Here is a 20239-nt window from a genome sequence, read left to right on the forward strand (position 1 = left end):
TTTGATATGTGATCGTCAAGACTTGATCTTCATTTGTCAAGGGCTAGATTCAGGAATGAAGTTAAGCACGTTTTTGTTAGTGGAAGAGGTTATCGTTTTATATTGGATCTTGTCTTTGCAGGTTTTTGGAGCAATTGTAGAAGTTGGAGGTTTGAAAAGAGATTTAAATGTATTGAAGATGTTTTGTGTTAGGATTGAATGAACATGACAGATTGGAAGTACAGGGTGATTCAAAAGTCGCAGTACACCCTTTTATTTCAAAAACTCTACAGGAAATTGGGAAACCTGAATACTCCAGTAAGGTATGGGTGACGTGGTCTATCTTTTACGGCATGTACCAAATATGGGCGCCATCTTGAAATCGGCCCAATTCCTGTAGAGTTTTTGAAATAAAAGGGTGTACTGCGACTTTTGAATCGCCCTGTATATTTGGCATTGTCCAGAGCATTTAGGTAGGAGTGTTACATAGCAAGACTGTTGTGGATGACCTCAGAAGTCATCAATCTACTTTAAGGGAGTTTTTCAAGGCAGTGCACTTCATCTCAATCAATAGTCAATTTACTGGAAGTTGCAGATAGGAGGTTAGAGTAGTTTGGAGGCCGAGGGCTCATCTGTAAAAATGTTAATTTCATGGGATGGTGGGGATGTAGGAGGATAAAAGAGGGAACCAGGCAGCGAAATGTTCTTGGAATTTCTGATCCAGCAAGATGGTTAACAGTAGAGTGGGTTGTAAATCCAGATAGTAGGTAGGAGCATTAATGAATGAACAAAAGGAAAGTTTGTGCATAAAGGGGTAGAGAGTCCAATCCACCTTCTTGCCTACTTTTAGGCCTTGAAGTGTTGGTGCAGTATTGTGAAAGTTTGCAGGTGAGGCAGTGTCTGGGTGAGCCATGTTTATTATTGCTAGATGGTTAAGGTTTTTTTAAAGGGGTTGAGGTCATAAAAGTTTGTTACAGATAAAGCATGCATTCCATAGAGTGCACTAAAAGGATATTGAAAGCGAGATTGGTTTGAGGCTTGTTGGATTTCATTAGTGCGCAGTATTGGAGTGCATATATAGATATGTCACTGACTCCTGTAAGCAGGATTAAGAGAAGAGAAGACTAAGATTTAAAAAGCCTTATTTTGTTAAGGATGTTGAAGTGAAGGAACTAAGATAAGAAAGAAGCTTGTGTTGGAGGCAAGTGAAGTAGTGAGGTGGAGTTAAATGATGCAGCTTTGTGTGATGGATATTGCTATCCCTCTATGGAATTCTCCTTAGAAGTGTAATAGTGAAATGTTGAGATTTGGTCAGAGATAGGAAATTGTTCATGACCGTGATATGTTGAATGCAGTTTTTGGATGAAGATTGTTGCTTCTAGTGTCCAGATGAGCTGGGTCATCTTGCTGTGACAGTTGGTTCAATGGCTGCAGCAGCTGAGTAGTGTTACACTGAATGTTGGCTCAGGAGGTCTAATAACTTAGCAGTGAGTTACAGTGGTAGATTCAAGAATAATTTAATACAAAGATATACTTCATACACTTATCTAGTTTTAGCTTGGCACATACTGACAAAGCTGGGAATTATTTTGTTTGTTTTTTCCCCCCTTTAGGACATTTAGAAATGGTAAGATTCTTGTTGGAGGCAGGGGCGGACCAGGAACATAAAACAGATGAAATGCACACTGCCTTAATGGAAGCTTGTATGGTAAGAAACTCTACTGTAATCCATTATTTACCTTCCTTACTGAGTGCACTATACAGTTTGCTTACAAACTGCAAAATATCTCTATAGTGAGATGTATTTTTAGTTGGGCAAATATACTTAATCAGCCTTGCACATATCTGATAACCTGCATGAATGTTGTGTTCCTGATGGGAAAAGCTTATGGTGCATTATTTAATCTTAATATTCAACTTGTGTATTTTTAATATGGTGGTGTGAGCTTTTTTTTTTTTTTTTTTTGTTGCTGTTTTTTTTTATATCCAATAAAGTCCATTCTGCTACCACTTTAACACCAGCACCTTCTATTGCTATTTTTTTCTCCCTTAATGTATTGCTTTGTTAAACTTTGTCTTGAATAAAATAATGATGTGTTTTTGGGATTGCTTTTATAAGATGTCGCCTTTTTTGGGTGGGGGATGGGACATAATAAACTGCAGTCTTATTCTTAAAAGATACTACCCCCAGAAGCCTCTTCTCTCTCCCCCCCCCCCCCCCCCCCCTCACTCTCATTGAAATAATCACAGCCCACATAATTAAATCTTGGCTATGTAGTTACAGCCATGTGTTTGGCCCCCACTAATGAGAGAGAGCGAAAGGGACACACACTTGTGCTTCCCAATCTTGGCCAACAAATGAATGGTCTTTCCCATAAAACCTTGGCTTTTACGCAAAAAAGTGGTTGCAGTTTTGTGATTGACATTTGAGCTAAGCAAAACAAACACCTTTTTTGTGGAGGGTGAAACAAGGAGATGGCAAAACTATTGTGTGGCGATTCTGAATGAAGTTGTGTAAAAGAGCCTAAATATCATTTGCTTTATTCAGTCTTTTTAAACAAAAAATATGGGAGTGCAACAAACCTGTAAAAGTGAAACATTGCAGAAGTGTTATGAAGCGATTGAGCCTTCTATGTAGCAGGAGTTGCACAAAGATTAAGTAAGGCTTACAAGCAATTATTTATTTTTTGGTTAAGATGCAATGTCCATTTCAAATATCACACAGGCATTAACATTGAGGAATGGATTGTGCAGAATTTAGTCAGGTGTTGACAAACCCACCAGGTAATAAAGCAGGTCCCCCTCTGCAAGCATTACAGCCTAGATTTTGCCAAAGTGCATGGGTTTACAGAGCAAGGTTGTGGTTGGGAGGCATTTGTATCAAAATACATAGTAGGTCCACAGATGCCTATAGATTTGCAGAGCAATGCAAAAATGAGTTGTGTTTTTAAAAAGATATTTTAATTGTTACATTTGCAGATAAGCAAAGAGTAACTATTTTAAAGTAATAAACACTCGCAATGAGAATTTGAGGTGAATGTTGGATGGATTTGTATGACCTTCTGTTTTCTCAGGGCATGGCTCTTAATCCAGAAACCAATTATCCGCCTTTATATACCCAAGCGGAAACAGTGGCAGGACATTGCCATAAGCCTATCACAATGAAAGTTGACTTAAAGATGGTCTGTCTTCCTATCGATACTTCAGTGATGTGCCATAAATATACTTGGTTTCCACCTCCATTGTCTTAGCATTACTATAAATTGCACTGACTATTTAAGCAGAGCCCTGTGAGGATTGTAGTTGAAAGGTCAGGGTAATTTTTAATGGGAGTCTGTTTTGTGTGTAGATTTTGGGTATAGAGCGCTCTAGTTCACAGCCGTATTATGGGGAAAAAACATTTCTCTTTCATCTCTCTGGGGGACACTGTTTAACCATGGGGTAGAGTAGGAGGAGTTTGGCACCTAAATAGTTGGTTTCCAAGCTGCCAACATGCCCCCTCCCCCTGCCAGCCTCCATCAGAACTCAGTTTTTTGTAGCTGCCCAAGGAGTTGGGGTGAAGATTCACGCTGCACAGTGATTTTACCTTAGTGATTTATTTTTACTAACTTTTTTAGAGAAATTGATGGGTGCGCTCTAATAACAGAGCACACTCGTGTGAAGAAGCAGCTGCCAGCAGGGTGCCGAACGGCTCCCACTGAGGGCTCCAGCACAAGAATGTGAGTGCTTCTCAGTGTGACAAGCGGTCTGTATAGATCGCTGTCACACTGCTACAGGATACCGGTGCTGCCGCTGGCATAGTGTACACTCCACTCTCCTCAACATGCCCCTTTGGACAGAAAGGACTACTGGCAATATCCCCTGCTCGTTGAAGGAGGAGGGAGAACTTGGTAACTTGGCCAGACAGTTACAGCGCTGCAAGTGGCAGAGGAAAACCGGATGCCAGGCGATTCTACCTGTTAGGAGAAGTGGAAATCACCGGCACAATGCAGGGAAGCACAGCGGAGGTGGATTTACCAATGGAACTCCCCAACTCCGTGGAAGGAGCACTTGGAGCTTTAATCTGGCGCCAAATGTGTCGAGGGGAAAGGAGACAGCAGCAGTTCTGAAGGACTACAGCTGCTGACAGGTTTATCTGCTAAGTACAATTTATACTCTATACTGTTAAGATAGGGAAGTATAGATCATTTGGGCACATATTGGTGAAGAGTATAATATTTATAAGAGATTATAGCGCTCTCATTAGCAGAAATACTATCTGTTGACTAGGTCATAGATTAGTTAGTAATTTCTGTGTAAATATCTTGTGTGTATGGGCCTATACTTTTTTGCTGTGTGGTGGCTTGGTTTATTTTTCTCAGACATAACAGAAAACAAACGTGCCAAATTTTATGCCTGTTCCAAATGTAAAACCAAATTGGCCAGTGAACATCAGGACCCAGGAGTGCTTTGTGCTGATTGCGGTGGTTGCGCTGCAGCCTAGAGCCAGCAAAGTTCTGGTGACAGATCCTCCTGAGTGGGCAGCTGTTTTGACACAGGGTTAGTACGCTGGTAAAGCCATTATCTAAGCCAACTGAGATTCTAGTGGTAGCTGCGGTGTTGCCATTTACCTCTGGAATGGTAGCCTCTATTAGTTCAGATGTTTCTCAGGAGATGACAAGTTCTTTGCCCTCGGCAGTAGGACATTCTCTCTCCCTGGTGTCTCCGGTTTCTCCCCCGCCGGGGGAACCTGACTAGTCTGCAGTGGTGGTCATCGGGGGGACAGATGGATTCAGGGAATCATGACTAGAGGTTAAATGATAGATTTGGTGGGGCCAGCTCCTCACAGGTTATTTGTAACAAGTTTGCCTCGCCATCCACACAAGACAGGCAATGCTCCAATGTGTCGATTCGCTTCTTTCGCAGGGAGTTATTGTAGAGGATCAAAGGAGGCAGGGGTTTTATACCAACCTCTTTTTTTTTTTGTCGAAAAGCCGGATGGCTCGTTCAGGCCAGTATTGAACTTCAAGCAGTTATATCTTCACCTGCGTGTAGTCTCTTTTCAGATGGAATCTCTGAGGTCGGTCATCAACAGTCTGGAGACGGGTCAATTCATGGCGTCGATGGACATCAAGGACGCCTACCTCCATGTTCCAATCTGGAAAGGGCATCAGCCTCTTCTCAGATTCATGGTGGGATCGACTCGCTATCAGTTCAGGGCTCTAACATTCGGCCTTGCAACAGCCCCAAGGGTGTTTACAAAGATTGACGATAATGGCGCCTTTTCATGCTAGAGGGGTGCAAATGGCACCCTATCTGGACGATTTGTTAATAAAAGCTGCGTCAGCGAAATTGTTGGAACAGCATCTTCAATTTACCATTGACGTTCTGGAGAGACATGGTTGGTCCCTGCACTGCCCGAAGTCGCAGTTGATACCTTGTCAAAGGATGTCATTCCTGGGACTAATGGACACAACATATCAGATTTTGTTTTTTCCCCCAGAAAACAAGAGAAGATCTCTGCAAGAAGTGACGAACAGGGTTCTGTCCTGCAGGAGGCCGTTGGTCCTTCTGTGCATGGAACTGTTAGGAAAGATGTTGATGTCATTCGAGACTCTCCCTTACAGCAGAATTCACTGTTTTCAATGGGACATGTTGAAGAAATGGACAGGGTCCCATCTGAAGTTAGATTGTCAACTGGTATGCTTCTCCTCGAAGGCGAGACAGGTGGCTAGTAAGAGACAATCTGTTGAGGCAGCACGGTGGCTTAATGGTTAGCACTTCTGCCTCACAGCACTGGGGTCATGAGTTTGATTCCCGAACAAGTCCTTATCTGTGTGGAGTTTGTATGCTTTCCCCGTGTTTGTGTGGGTTTCCTCCGGTTGCTCCGGTTTCCTCCCACAATCCAAAAACATACCAGTAGGTGAATTGGCTGCTATCAATTTGACCCTAGTCTATCTCTCTGTGTATGTGCATGTATGTTAGGGAATTTAGACTGTAAGCTCCAATGGGGCAGAGACTGATGTGAGTGAGTTCTCTGTACAGCGCTGCAGAGTTAGTGGCGCTATATAAAAAAATGATTATGATGAGGCAGGTCTTTTTGCTCCATGGTCTTGGATCTTAGTATCCACGGACGCCAGTCTCAGAGGGTTGGGAGCAGTGGCCCTTCACCTGCATCTACAGGGACGGTGGTCAGTGCAGAAGTGTGCTCTTCACATAAATGTTCTAGAACGAATGGCCATGTTGAGGGCATTGCAGGAAGCACAGCATGTCCTGCAGGGTCTGCCAATTTGTATGCAGTCTGAAGATGCTACGGCAGTGTCATACATAAACAGACAGGGAGGCACCAAGAGTGCAGGACCAATGGAAGTAACATTTCAGATTTTAGCTTGGGCTGAAAGTTCCTTTCCTACGCTGTCAGCTGTCTTTGTTCCAGGAATTCAGAACTGGCAAGCGGACTATCTAAGTCGACACGAGGTTCTGCCGGGAGAGTGGGCTCTTCATCCAGAAGTTTTTCAATTGTGAGCCAAGTGGGGACTTCCAGATTGAGATCTGATGGCGTCGCGTCTCATCAGGAAGGTTCCAGAGTTTTGCGCATGGGCAAGAGATCCCGTGGCAGTAAATGTGTTAAAAAATGCCATGGGACTTCAGGTTAGGTTGCCTGGTTCCTCCCATATTAATGATTCCCAGGATCCTTTGGAGAGTCAAGCAGGGAGGTTGGCCAGTCATTTTGGTGGCTCTAGCTTGGCCAAGAAGAGCCTGTTTTCCAGAAATTGTTCTTATGGCAATAGATCCGGGTCTTCGGTTACCATTTCAGAAAGACCTGCTAATTCAGGGACCATTGGATGTAGCATGGCTGAATTTAACGGCATGGCTTTTGAAGCCAGTCTGTGGAAATCCAGAGGATTTTCTTCGAGGGTAATTGATACTCATCAAAGCTAGGAAGCCAGTTTCTGCTCGTATTTACCACCGTATATGGCGTACATATATAAAATGGTGTAGAAATAAGGCCTGCAGTTCATAGTCGTTTCATCTTGCTAGGTTTCTTTCTTTTCTACAAGATGGCTTGGATGGAGGTCTTCGATTTGGATCTCTAAAGGTTCAGGTGCCAGCACTTTCTGTGTATTTTCAGATGTTTGGCTGAGATTCTGGATTAAGACTTTCTTACAGGGAGTTCTTCATATCCAACCTCCTTATGTTCTACCAACGGCTCCTTGGGATCTTAATTTGGTCCTTTAATATGCTGCAGGAGCCTCCGTTCGAACCGCTAGTCAGCAGAGTTACGGTTCTTAACTTGGAAAGTGGTTTTCTTACTTGCTATTGCCTCGGCTCGGAGGGTGTCGGAGCTGGGGGCTTTGTCTTGTCAGCCCTATTTGGCCTTTCATGATAGGAAGGAATGATGGAATTGTTCTTAGAACCGCTCTAAGGTGGTGTCTGGTTTCCATGTAAACCAGGAGATGTTCCAGTGTTCAGAGGATCTGGAACAGGGAACATAAAATTTTTGAATGTGGTCAGGGCTCTACGAATTTTGTCAAGAGAAAGGAGAAGATTTGTAGGACAGATTCTTTGTTTATCCTGTGTGATTTCTCTAGACGTGGTTGGCCAGCGTCTAAGCAATCTATTGCTAGGTGGCTTACCCTGACTATTAAGCAAGCTTATGTCAGTGCTAGCCACCTTGTGCCAGAGCGTATTGCCCATTCTACTTGTTCTGTGGGGGTGTCTTGGGCTGCGCGGAATGGGGCCTCAGCGGATCCGTTATGCAGAGCAGGTCCTTGATCCATACTTTCACAAAATTTTACCACTTCAATGTCTTTGCGTCCTCTTGACGCCTCATTTGGCCGTAGTGATTTACTTGCTGGGCTATCGGAGTGGTATCACCCTTCAAGAAGGCTGCTTTAGTAGGTACCCATGGTTAAGCAGTGTCCCCCAGATGGAATCGGAGAAACCAATTTATCGGAAGTATAAAGCCTCTTTTTCATGAACGGTATTCTTTCTAGTTAATTGATCCCATATCTTTACATTGCATCTAAAAAGCAGGTGTTTTTTGCGATAAGCATGTAAAATGGCTTTAGTTCTCTATTGCATTCAGTCAGTCTGAAATTTAGATTAATATCTTGCTTTGTAATGGATTTTGGTATACAATATTGTATGCATTTATGTGGCTATTGTACGTTTTTATAGAGAAGCAACAATTTTTTTTAGAAGATAGTTTGGGAACGTGACTTGTGCATGTCTATGCATTCTTAGTTGTGTTGTACTATTGTCTGCATGGTTTAACAATCTACATCTGTGTTATGGCTTTTTTTTTTTTTTTTTAAATAGGATGGCCATGTAGAGGTTGCTCGGCTGCTTCTTGATAGTGGAGCCCAGGTGAATATGCCTGCTGACTCGTTTGAGTCCCCACTGACCCTTGCGGCTTGTGGTGGACATGTAGAGCTGGCTGCTTTACTCATAGAGCGGGGTGCTAACCTGGAGGAGGTAAATGATGAAGGCTACACACCTCTCATGGAAGCAGCACGAGAAGGGCATGAAGAAATGGTTGCGTTATTGCTTGGGCAAGGTAAGCATTCCGCTAAATGCTTGTTTACTTGCCAGCTGCCAAATGATCTCAGATTAAATAAGCATTGCCTGTTTCCCATATTCAAACATAAAGAATATACTAAATTTCATTAACGCTGCTTAGATATTTTTAGTTCAGCACAGGTAAAAAACATGGGTCGTCTTTAGCTCAAGTATAATGCTAAATCATACTTGTGCTAGTGTTTGCCCAAATATTCTTTTGTAGGACACCTACATCTCGCTGCCACAAATCCTGACACACTTTATAGAATGATCAGAACTTTATATTGATGTGTGTGAAATTGTTGTTTTTTTTTTTTTTTCCAAATAACAGTGATATACACATTTAACAAAATCAGCTAATAAGTGCTTTGATTTCGCCTTGTAGATCATAGATTAAACATGTTTTAAACCCACTTTTTTTTCTATTCTAAAGGAGCAAACATCAATGCTCAGACTGAAGAGACTCAAGAGACTGCCCTCACGCTGGCCTGTTGTGGAGGTTTTCTGGAGGTAGCAGACTTCCTCATTAAAGCTGGAGCAGATATAGAACTAGGGTGCTCCACTCCTCTGATGGAAGCGGCACAAGAGGGTCACCTAGAGCTGGTCAAATACCTGCTTGCAGCTGGTATGTGTTGAATTTGGAAGGGCTCATGCTGTACAATAACATTACAGTTCAAACCCTCTGATGCCTTGGATTGTAAAATCAATACTCATTATTTTGATTATATTTTAATGTAGTGGGGCATTTATATGGAATGCATCTACATTTATATTATGCCAAATGATATTATGTGTAATTCAAATATAAAATTACTTCCTGTTTTTTCATGTTGGGAAACATCCTACTTAGTGTCCACTTTAGATTAAATATACAGTGTAACTAACATTGTGTTCACATTCATGTTAATAGTTTGTTTATGTAGTCCAGTAAATAATAGTCCCCATTAGTGTAACTCATTCTTAAACATGAAAACGTTTGCTCCTATTCTAATTATTTTCAGGTTGTCCATGTGATCAGTTTATACGTGAAATTAAAAGCTGTATTCCATACTTTGAGTCTAGCTCAGTATTTGAAAAGTGCAGAGTACTATAAGCATTAAGTTTATTGGAGTCATCGTGCTTGTCGCATGAAAAATGACCATCGGACGTTTCATGTGCTTCTGACTGCATTCAGTGTCTAAGGATGGACAGAATGAATGGTGATGCAAGGGGAATAAGTTGATATACACTAAGAGAGAAATTTGATAGATGGCAAAAATTGTATTCGATTTGATATTGCTGAAATCTGGTTGTGGGGGGTGAAACGCCTCTGCATAAAGTAATATTCATACTTCTGCCTGTTCTAGTGTAAACTTCTAATATAAAAAACAATTTTCTTTTTCCTGCCATTGGGGGACACTGCGAGACCTTGGGGTATAGTAGTGGGTCCAGGAGTCTTGTTACTTTAACAACTTGTTGATTTACACTCTCCTCCCCTATTATGCCCCTCCTCCATTGCAGCCTCTTCAGTTTTTGTTAAGTGACTAAGGAGTTGGGTCACTTCAGTATATGGGCTAATAACGCCATACAACTGTGGACAGAGAAGGTGGTAAGGGGATTACAGGAAAACATTTCTTGTACAGAGCTTTTAACATTAGCAGAACGTGTTCTAGAGACTTCTGAATATGTTGCTAATGCAGCCATGGATGTCATGTCTGTCAATGCAAAAGCATTGGCACTGGTTATTGCAGCCCGCCGTAATCTATGGTTAAGGTCGTGGTCAGTGGATTCGGATTCCAAAAGAGCTTTGGAAAACTTACCTTTTAACGTGTGACTTTGTTAGGCTCAGAGCTAGAGAAGGTCATACAGGAAGCTACGGGCTGTGAAGGTTCCTCCAATCCCACCGTAAACAACCCCGGCAGGGTAGGTTTTACTCCTTTCGGAGTTTCTCCCAAGGCAAGACTTCAGCTCCAAGAGCTCAGTACTCTGCTCCTTGGGGAGCGTTTAACAAAGACAGAGGTCCCGCTAGGCGTGGGTCCTTGCGACCAACAGACAAGCCAACTGCTTGACAGACCCCTGTCCGGGGAAGCACAGGTAGGGGCCCATCTTAGGTTTAGAGACCAGTGGTGGTCATCCACCATGGATCTCTGGATTCGGGGAATCGTGTCCAGAGGCTATGTCATAGACCGAGCTCATTCTTTCCCCCAAAGATTTTTTACCACGCCCCTTTCATTGTGTCCTGTCAAGCGCAATGCGCTTCAAGAAGCCATCCAACAACTTCTGTTAGCAGAAGTAATAACTTAAGTCCCAATTCAGGAGAGAAGACGGGGGTTCTACTCCAATCTCTTTCTTGTACCAAAGCCGGATGTTACCTTCCAGCCAATCCTGAATCTTCAGTTACTAAATAAGCATCTAAAGATTCAGCCTGAGTGCTCTCCGGGTATTCACTAAGATAATGGCAATCATGGCAGGACTTTTATGATAGACGGGAATAACTATTCCCTATCTGGACGACCTTCTCCTGAAGGCTCAGTCTGCATTGCTTCTGCATTGCTCCTGTCTCAACACATTCATATTGCAATGCAGTTTATTCAGGCTCACGGTTGGGTACTGGATGTTCCCAAGTCTTCGCTAACTCCAGCGCAGCAGATGCGTTTCTTGGGTCTAAAGTTCAACACACAGACCCAGAGAATATATCTCCCGGAGGAGAAGGTGCTTTCCTTTCGTCTGAAGGTCAGGTCCCTTTCTGGCAAAGAAGAAAGTATATCCTCAGTTGCATGAAGCTCCTGGCAACGATGGTTTTGGTATTCGAATCGGTACCTTATGCGCAGTTCCATTCACGCCCGCTTCAGAGGGAAATCCTTCTGAAATGGTCAGGATCTCAAAATTATCTGGACAGGCAGTTAATTTGCCTCACCTGTGCGCTCAGACTGTTATCTCTAGCCTGGTGATTATCCAGGGACAACCTGGAAAAAGGACAGTCTCTACAGTCCTGGGCATGGACTTGGGTCACGACGCAAGTCTGGTAGGATGGCGAGGACCTCTGAGGATTCAGGGTCTCTGGTCTTAAGAACCCTTGCTTCTGATAAACATTCTGGAGCTCAGATCAGTTTACTTGACTCTAACAAGAGCACACGGGTTCCTCTCAGGGAAATCACTGCAGATTCAATCTGACAATGCCACCACAGTAGCCTACATAAATCACCAGGGCAGCACTTCGCAGCGCGGCTGCCATGCGACTCGAATTTTGTCATGGGCAGAGCAGCATGTTACCATAATTGTGGCAAATTACATTCTGGGGGTGGAAAATTGGGAGGCACTTTCTCAGCAGGCAAACTGTCCATCTGGCCGAATGGGCTCTGAACAAGCAAGTTTCGCCCTCGTGGTGGAAAACTGGGGCGTACCGGACATTTATCTGACGGTGTCCAGATTAAACAATCAGCTCCTGGTATAGGGATCAAAGACGAGAGACCCACAAGCGAGGTTCACGAATGCCATGGCAGTTCCAAATGGTGTACATATTATCTCCGATTCCTATGTTACCTCGGGTTCTCAAGAAGCTCGAGAGAGGTTCCCGCAATCCTGATAGCCACGTATTGGCCACGCAGAGCGTGGTTCACAGATCTTCTTGGACTGGCAGCAGCCCCTCCCTTCAGGCTCCACATGCGACCAGATCTTCTAGTTCAAGGTCCTTTTCTCTTCCAAGGTTTAGATTGTCTGGCTTTTGACGGCATGGCTGTTGAGACCCTAATTTCTAATGCTAGAGGGTTCTCTCAGGGTGTTGTTTCCACCATGATCAAAGTTAGAAAGGCTTTTTCTGTGGCCATTCATCATAGGGTCTGGAGGATTTATATTCAGTGGTGTGAGACTCAAAAATTTCACACTTCAAGATTTGTCCTCCCCGCCTGTTGGTCTTTTTACAAGTAGGGCTACAAAAGGGTCTTCGTTTAGGATCTCTAAAGGCACAGAAATCAGCGCTTTCAGTTTTATTTTCAGCGTAAGCTTGCAACCTATAGTAACATTCAAGGTTTTTCTTTAAGGAGTTCTTCATGCCCAACCACCCTTCTGTCACTCAGTGGAGCCCTGGGATCTCAATTTGGTGCTTAATACACTGGTCAAGCCACCGTTTGAACCATTAATTACACTTGGCGGGCTTACGTCGTGCTTGGAAGACAGTATTTCTCTTGGCCCTACCGTCAGCTCGTAGGGTGTCGGAATTAGAAGCGCTTCACTGCGATTCCCCCCTCCATCTTTCATGCGGATAGGGCGGTACTTCAGACCAAGCCTGGTTTCTGCCCGAAGATGGTTTCCAGATTCCATTTAAATCAGGAAATTGTTATTCCAGCGTTCCATCCTCCCCAGTCCTCTCGAGAAATCCTTGGGTTTGCTGGACGTGGTACGGGCACTTCAGTGTTATGTGGCCCCTGTTAGAAAAACCAGGGACCTCTTTGTCCTTTATGAGGTGAATAAGAGGGGGAGGCCTGCGTCAAAACAGTCAATTGCTCGCTGGATTACTTCTACTATTCGAGAGGCCTACATAGGGGCTTCTCAGCCTGTCTCACCCAATTTAAAAGCACATTCTACCAGAGCGGTAGGAGCTTCTTGGGCGGCGCGTAACAGTTGTGTAGGGCAGCGACGTGGTCTTCTGTCCACACTTTCACAATGTTTTACAGATTACAAGGCTTTGCATCGGCTGATGCAAGCTTTGGCCGTAGAATTCTGTGCACAGCGGTGCCAGAGCAATCCCACCCTTGAGGAAGCTTTGGTATATCCCGAAGGTCTTGCAGTGTCACCCAATGGCAGGAAAGAGAAAATAAGATTTTTACTCACCGTAAAATCCATTTCTCTGACTTCATTGGGGGACACTGCGCACCCTCCCTTGCACTGTATATAGTTGTGTGTGAAGGTTTTGTTTGATGGTAACCCTGTGGGTTCTCTACTTCTCTTGGTTAGTCAAACTGAAGAGGCTGCAGTGGAGGAGGGGCCTAGTAGGGGCAGACACTGCAAATCAACAAGTTGTTAAAGTGACAAGACTCCTGGACTCACTACTATACCCCAAGGGCTCGCAGTGTCCCCCAATGGAGTCAGAGAAATGGATTTTACAGTGAGTAAAAATCTTATTTCTGTATTTCAACATCTTATCACACTCCGTACATGACATATTTTGAGATCTCTGGAAAGACACGTTTTGCTTCTTCCAGCATAACTGGCATCTGCCAAATAGATTTTTCTATGTTCAATGGTTTGTCCTGCATTGCAAGGAATCTCCATAATTCGTTTTATTTTGATAATTTGACAATCTACATAGACTAGTAAAATGTATTGTTCATTTCTGTTCTGCAGGAGCAAATGTCCATGCAACAACTGCGACAGGTGATACAGCTCTAACGTATGCATGTGAAAATGGGCATACTGATGTGGCCGATGTGCTGCTTCAAGCTGGTGCAGACTTGGTAAGCTAATTTGCCTTTCTTTGTAGCTCAATTAAAAAGCCCCTTTAATGTTCCAGAGAATATTTGTTTATATTTTTTTTTTTTTTTTGAGGAACACGAGTCTGAAGGAGGGAGAACCCCCTTGATGAAAGCTGCAAGAGCTGGTCATGTCTGCACTGTTCAGTTCCTCATTAGCAAAGGTATGTTTGCACGGTTGATGGATCAATCCTATCTTGCATCAGATAACCTCATTTGTACGGCTACTATGCCATGACAGAATTGTCACTTTTTTTTATTTTTTTTTCTTTGCAGCCCAAAGCCTGTTTGAAAACTAATCCACCCCCTTCTTAAATTTTTTTTTTTCCCTTCCATTTTAGGATTTAACAAATTTTAAGGACTGTCCGTCTAGCTAGATGTTAACACTTGCAGCAATCACTAGTTGGTCAGTTTGTCCCTAATGCTTTGTTAAAATCTTTCTGTGTAGTCAGATGAGAAAACACCCATTCCTAACAAATTGCGCAGAGCTATAATACTTCATAGGATAATGCCCTTACTGAACCTTATAGAGGCTATTTGGTGCCTTTAGAGCTTTGTGTTACTACAGTTTAGCAGTTCAGTTTTTTTTTTTTTTTTATTGTGTAAATAATTGTGCACAACTTAAAACTACTCTTACAAAGCCATACATATTAAAAAAAAAAACTAAGCAGAAACATTACCATTTTCAAAATATTGTTAGACCTGTAAGTGCGTATGTATTTCATGAAGTTGTCAATAGAAACTTGGTAGTAATGCAATTTTGACTTATTTTGGTCGCTTTATATTCGGCTGTTACATCTAGTCTCAAACTTTAGACACCACAAGTTTATGCAAAGGGATATATTTTACTTTTGCTTATAGATTTATATATATTTTTTTTTTAGGTGCAAATGTGAATCGCACAACACTGAACAATGACCATACCGTGCTTTCTCTTGCTTGTGCTGGAGGACATCTGGCTGTGGTAGAGTTGCTTTTGGCTCATGGAGCTGATCCAACGCACAGGTTAAAGGTACGACCCCCCCCCACACACACACACACACACTTTGTCTCAAATGGTAAATGTAGTTTTGATAAAACCATATCAAATAAGTCACTTCACAATAAGTATGACTTTCCCATAATGTTTACTAGATTTTGTTAAAGTACACTTGTCAGGGTTCACATTCAGTTACTTTTGGTCAATTTCTAAATAGGATGTTGCCTCCAGTATTATGAAACTAGCATACTCTATTGATTTTTTTTTTTAATGTATTCTTTACATTCTATTTTTGCTAAAAGAGCACTTCTACTTTGTATAGGATGGTTCCACAATGCTAATTGAAGCTGCCAAAGGAGGTCACACCAGTGTGGTTTGCTACCTATTGGATTATCCGAATAACCTTCTCTCTGCTCCCCCGCCTGATGTCACACAGTTCACCCCTCCCTCCCATGACTTGAATCGGGTAATTTATGATTTCATTGTAGAAGCAAATTTGATTGTGTTCATGGAAAGGCTGATTTTTATTTTTCAATTTTTTTTATTTTTTTTGTACTATTTTAAATGTGTTCTCTTGATTTTAATGTAGGTGGTGAAATGCAGGCTAAATGCTTTACATACTTAAGATTGGTGTTGGGGTTGCGTTTAAATTAGATCCCACCACGTTAAACTTTTTTTTTTTTTTCTTAAGGCTCCTCGTGTACCAATGCAGGCACTGCCAATGGTTGTCCCACCCCAGGAACCGGATAAACCCCCTGCAAATGTTGCTACAAACCTTCCCATCAGAAATAAAGGTCAGTTGCAGCTTTCTAGGCTTTATTCTTCTGCTTTGTGGTGATCTTAGATGTAGCGCACTTTATTTTATTTTTTTTTCGTTCTTTTCAAGTACCATTGCAAACTCCCATCTAGTCTAACTCACATCTAATGATATAAATATATATATAGTGCATCTAGTGAGTTTATTAATGTGGGTTGGTTTGCAGCCATTATCTTTACTAATAAGTGAACTGATAAGAGAATTCTCAGAATTAGTTTTATTCCTAGCCCTCTATTTCCATGTGGAACAAACTGAATTGAAATCTGAGAAATGCTTATTTGGAAGCACGTCAGCCACTGGATTCTAGTCAGTTGTTCATTTGTAGACCTGTTGTGTAAACAAACATAACTCTTTTTGGTTACACATGCTGAAAAATATGTAGCTTTTTCTCAATTCTAAGAATAGCATTTACTTGTGCTTCAATCTTGCTGAGGAAAAGAAATTTACAGGTTCATACAGATATTAACTTTTTTCTGGTAGCATATTGTAGTTTGGGTGAGGTAAACATTTTAGTTAGGGTTTTTTTTTTCTTGGCGAGGGGGCAAGTTCGTAAGACTTTGTTTTATATAATTTTTTTTGTTCCTTTCGACAAGAGAGAAGTGGCGATAGATTATCTAGACTCCTGAATGACTTCAGTACAATAGAACATTTGCTTGTTAGGTCGTAGTGGTCTTGAACAGTGTTTGCAGCTTCTCTCCTTAGTACATGTGCAGTTTTTGTATTGTGTTTTATCTTCCCAGTAGTGATTTGTATTTTGACTTTCTGATGTCTTTTCTATGCTTTGATCACGTTCAAGCTGCATAAATTGCTACAATTTTTTTTTTGTTACCCTTTAATAATGGGAATATGACCACCTCATAGGGAATACTTTGTTGGTCACCCCCCCTTGCCCTTTCTGTAATCGTTTTTTACTAGTGATTGTCTGTCTGTACTCTTTACTAATGTTTTTCTAATACAGAGTCCTTTTCAGACGCTTTTGACCTTTCATAGTATACCTTTTTCTACTATAATATGTGAACTCTGACTTTAGGTGGTGGTTTTCATTTCTCTTAAAATGGCAATACCAGCTTCATAATACTGTCCTGTTTGTTTACCTGTGCTGAAGTATCTAAACAATAACATATTTAAAGTTGAAACCTTTTGTGTCATCGGTGAGTAGAAATTTAGTATGTCCACTTATTTTTTCCCCATTGAAATAAATGGAAGCACCAGTTGCAGCCTCGGCCGCCTGCACCATAGTGTCATTGGGCTAAAGACCGATTTGAAACCTACAACGTAAATGGCTTTTCGCATTGCAAACCTGAACTTGCAGGATGACACTGAGCAGGCATATCTGCAGATAATGCCTGCTTGGAGCTGTGTTGGGATTCAATGTACTACGGTGCCTGAAAATCAACTTGGCTTCAAAATTCAACATTTGGCTGCCCTTTTTGTAGTGGCAGTTACAATATCTAGTGTTTTGCCTGTGGACACCTCTTGTATGCTGGTATAGCTGTTTAAGGGAATATTTTGTTTACAACTTACAGTTTGTAGGCGTGAGTAATTCTACCTTTTTCAATATCCTTAATACAGCATTTAAAGTCATTGGTGACTGGGTTTAGCTTGTGATTTGACTGTTTATCTGTGGTCAATAATGCACTGTCATTTGTTACAAACGAGAAGCTACTTAGAAGTCCCATCACTTAAGTCACCAGCGCAGCTAATTATAATTTAGCAAATGAAGGATCTTCTACAATATATAGTGATGAAATTATCTAACTAGTTATGGGAACCAATTGATAGCATATGATTTAGAGCTAAAAAGCATTTTTTATAATGTAAAGCTATTGGTTCTCTAACAAATACCATTCCTTCCTTGCATTTCTGTTCAGCAACATTCTGTTTTTTGTAGATTTGGCCTACCCCACTAATTTAGTTAGAAATTAATAGACCTGGTGACAGCTTTTTTGTAAATTGAAGTTGTTTTTTTGTTTTTGTTTGTGTGCCTTGCATTCCAGATCTTCTTTTTTTTTTTTTAAATTGTTTTTTTTCCTAACTGTTGCTTAACTACCTGCATGTCTCTGTAAACCCCAGCTTGCCACAAACATCTAGATGAAAATGATTTATTGGCAGAATAACAAGCTTTAGTGCAGTTTAATTGTGGATTTAGTTTAACTCTGGTTGGTGTGTTTAGGCCATCTCCCTTTTGTTGCCTTGAATAACACTATGGTTCTGAGTTCGTATAACCAGGTTAGTTTTCAAAGTCTCTAATTTATCTGACTATCTCTTGCATGGAAGGACATGCTTTTGTAGCTGTATTGACATTTAGCAATATACAGATATGAGCACACCTGTTAGTCTAGCTTCACTTTCATGGAGGTTTGATTTGGGGGGGATGTAGTGACCCTTTTTATCTCCATTCTGTAGTGGGTATAGTATTTACCTGAAGCTGACCTCTTCAGGAAGAGGGGGTAGTGTGTAGTGAATCCTCTCAAAACCCCCTGATCTCATAGATGGCAGGACAGGTAATTGCAATATACATTCTACTAGTGATGCTATGTGGAAAATGCTAAAAGAGCAGGTTTTCTTACAAATGTAGCCCCTAAAAATACAAAATCCACAAAAATGGAGTTTACATTTTAAAATGAGGTTTCTTAATACCCTATTAAGTATTTTCCAAAATGTTGTTGCTTACAGGATCACCTTTTCATAATAGTGTCATAGTTTTGTGGATGTAGTTTATGTACCTATCCTTGCAACTCTCCCCATGTCTGGCAGTAGCAGTCATGAGGATACCATTCCTTTTGCGCTTCCATTTGGTTCTGAGGGGGTTTCTTTTTCACACAGCTGCATCTAAGCAGAAGTCCAGTGGCCATGTGCCAGACAGCGGCCAGGATGCCCAGGGATACATCAGCAGTCAGTCTCCAGAAAGCATTGTAGAAGAAGCTCAGGGGAAGCTGACAGAGCTGGAGCAAAGGATCAAAGAAGCCATTGAAAAGAATGCACAGTTACAATCCCTGGAGCTAGCACATGCAGATCAGTTGACTAAGGAGAAGATAGAGGAGTTGAACAAAACCCGTGAAGAGCAGATCCAGAAGAAGCAAAAGATACTTGAGGAGCTACAAAAAGTAGAGAGAGAGCTGCAGCTAAAGACCCAACAGCAGCTTAAAAAGCAGTACCTAGAAGTAAAAGCTCAGAGAATTCAACTTCAGCAGCAGCAGCAACAGCAGTCCTGCCAACATCTTGGAATGTTAACTCCAGTAGGGGTTGGGGAAGAGATCACAGAGGTAGACTATGCTCACTTACAGCAGGTTGACTCCATCCTGCTCAAAGAGGACTCCCAGCAGACTGCAGTACAGATGGGCTTCACTCCCATGCAGCCTCTGGCAATGCCTCAAGCTTTGCCTCTTGCAGCGGGTACACTATCCCCTGGGCCCATTGCTAACCTTGCAGACCTCCAAGGAGTTATAGTTGGACAGCAAGAATTGGGTCAAGCACAGCTAACAGGGCTTGGGCAAGGTGTCCTGGCAGAAACGCAAGAAGGTTTAATGATAGCCAGTCCTGCTCAAACACTCACTGACACGCTGGATGACATCATGGCAGGTGGGTATCATGGTTCAAACTAGTTCCATTTGGTGTATTTACCTGTACAATTATTGCCAAATCTGTGGTGTCTTAATTCTAGCTTTTTTTTTTTTTAATTACAACTCCTAGAGAATAATTAGCCTTGAAAATATTTTCTAAATCTAAAATCTGCTTTAATACTTTTATTTTGACTACTTTGCAGTTTTATAAGAGATGTAATGTTTTTTTAACTTAAACCTAATATTGTAATTGTTTCATTAAATGAAAAGTGGCATTTGAAAATACCTGGGGTAACCAGACCTGCCTTTTATGCCAGGCTGTAATTGTATAGGTCACCATTTACATAATTCCATTCCAAAACTAAACTTTCATTTGGGTGTAGTTAAAATAAAAGAATAGTTACCTTGCAGGTAGCATTGGCCAAATTTGCCAGTGTCCAAATGCTGTAAGAGTCCTAGGGTGCACTTTTCTCTGTGTTTACAGCTTGATATGTTTCAAATATACTGAATGTAAAGATTACAGTAACTATACCAGTTCTGCCTCTTAAGCACAAAGAAATGTCTGGTTTGGGACAGTTAATCATTGGGGAGGACTTACAAATGGTGCTTGCAAGGTAAATAGGTTGTATATTTATTCCTTATTAATAACCCCATTATCTCCATCCAGGATTAAATCTTTAGTTTTGGACAGTTACACTTTAATTTAGAAGTCATCTTACTGACCAAGAGACTTCTCTCCCCCCCCCCCCCCCCACTTTGCGCCCCCCCCCCTTTGGTTTTTAATTTGAGTTGATAGGTTAACACTAGGATGAATTTATGTAACCTAAGGCTGAGATGCTTAGGGTTGCGTTAAAGGATTCTTCTATAACTTAGATTGGTTTTCATATGCCATCCTGCAAGTCTTGCTAAATGT

At 41.7% G+C, this 20239-nt stretch overlaps 1 protein-coding gene across 5 annotated transcripts in view; it reads left to right on the plus strand.

Moving 5' to 3' along the window:
- Positions 1-20239, plus strand: part of ANKRD17 (ankyrin repeat domain 17) — a 104164-nt gene that overhangs the window by 30488 nt on the left and 53437 nt on the right. For 4 of the 5 annotated variants that reach the window (XM_075202259.1, XM_075202266.1, XM_075202276.1 and 1 more), the window contains 9 exons: positions 1593-1687; positions 8281-8518; positions 8954-9145; positions 13843-13952; positions 14044-14131; positions 14852-14979; positions 15269-15412; positions 15638-15740; positions 18590-19345. In XM_075202259.1, coding sequence (XP_075058360.1) covers positions 1593-1687; positions 8281-8518; positions 8954-9145; positions 13843-13952; positions 14044-14131; positions 14852-14979; positions 15269-15412; positions 15638-15740; positions 18590-19345 — 1854 coding nt within the window. The remainder of the gene's footprint in view (positions 1-1592; positions 1688-8280; positions 8519-8953; positions 9146-13842; positions 13953-14043; positions 14132-14851; positions 14980-15268; positions 15413-15637; positions 15741-18589; positions 19346-20239) is intronic. The other variant, XM_075202292.1, reaches the window with a different exon arrangement.

The sequence above is a fragment of the Mixophyes fleayi genome, chromosome 1 (genome assembly GCF_038048845.1).
Source record: "Mixophyes fleayi isolate aMixFle1 chromosome 1, aMixFle1.hap1, whole genome shotgun sequence".
NCBI lineage: Eukaryota > Metazoa > Chordata > Amphibia > Anura > Limnodynastidae > Mixophyes > Mixophyes fleayi.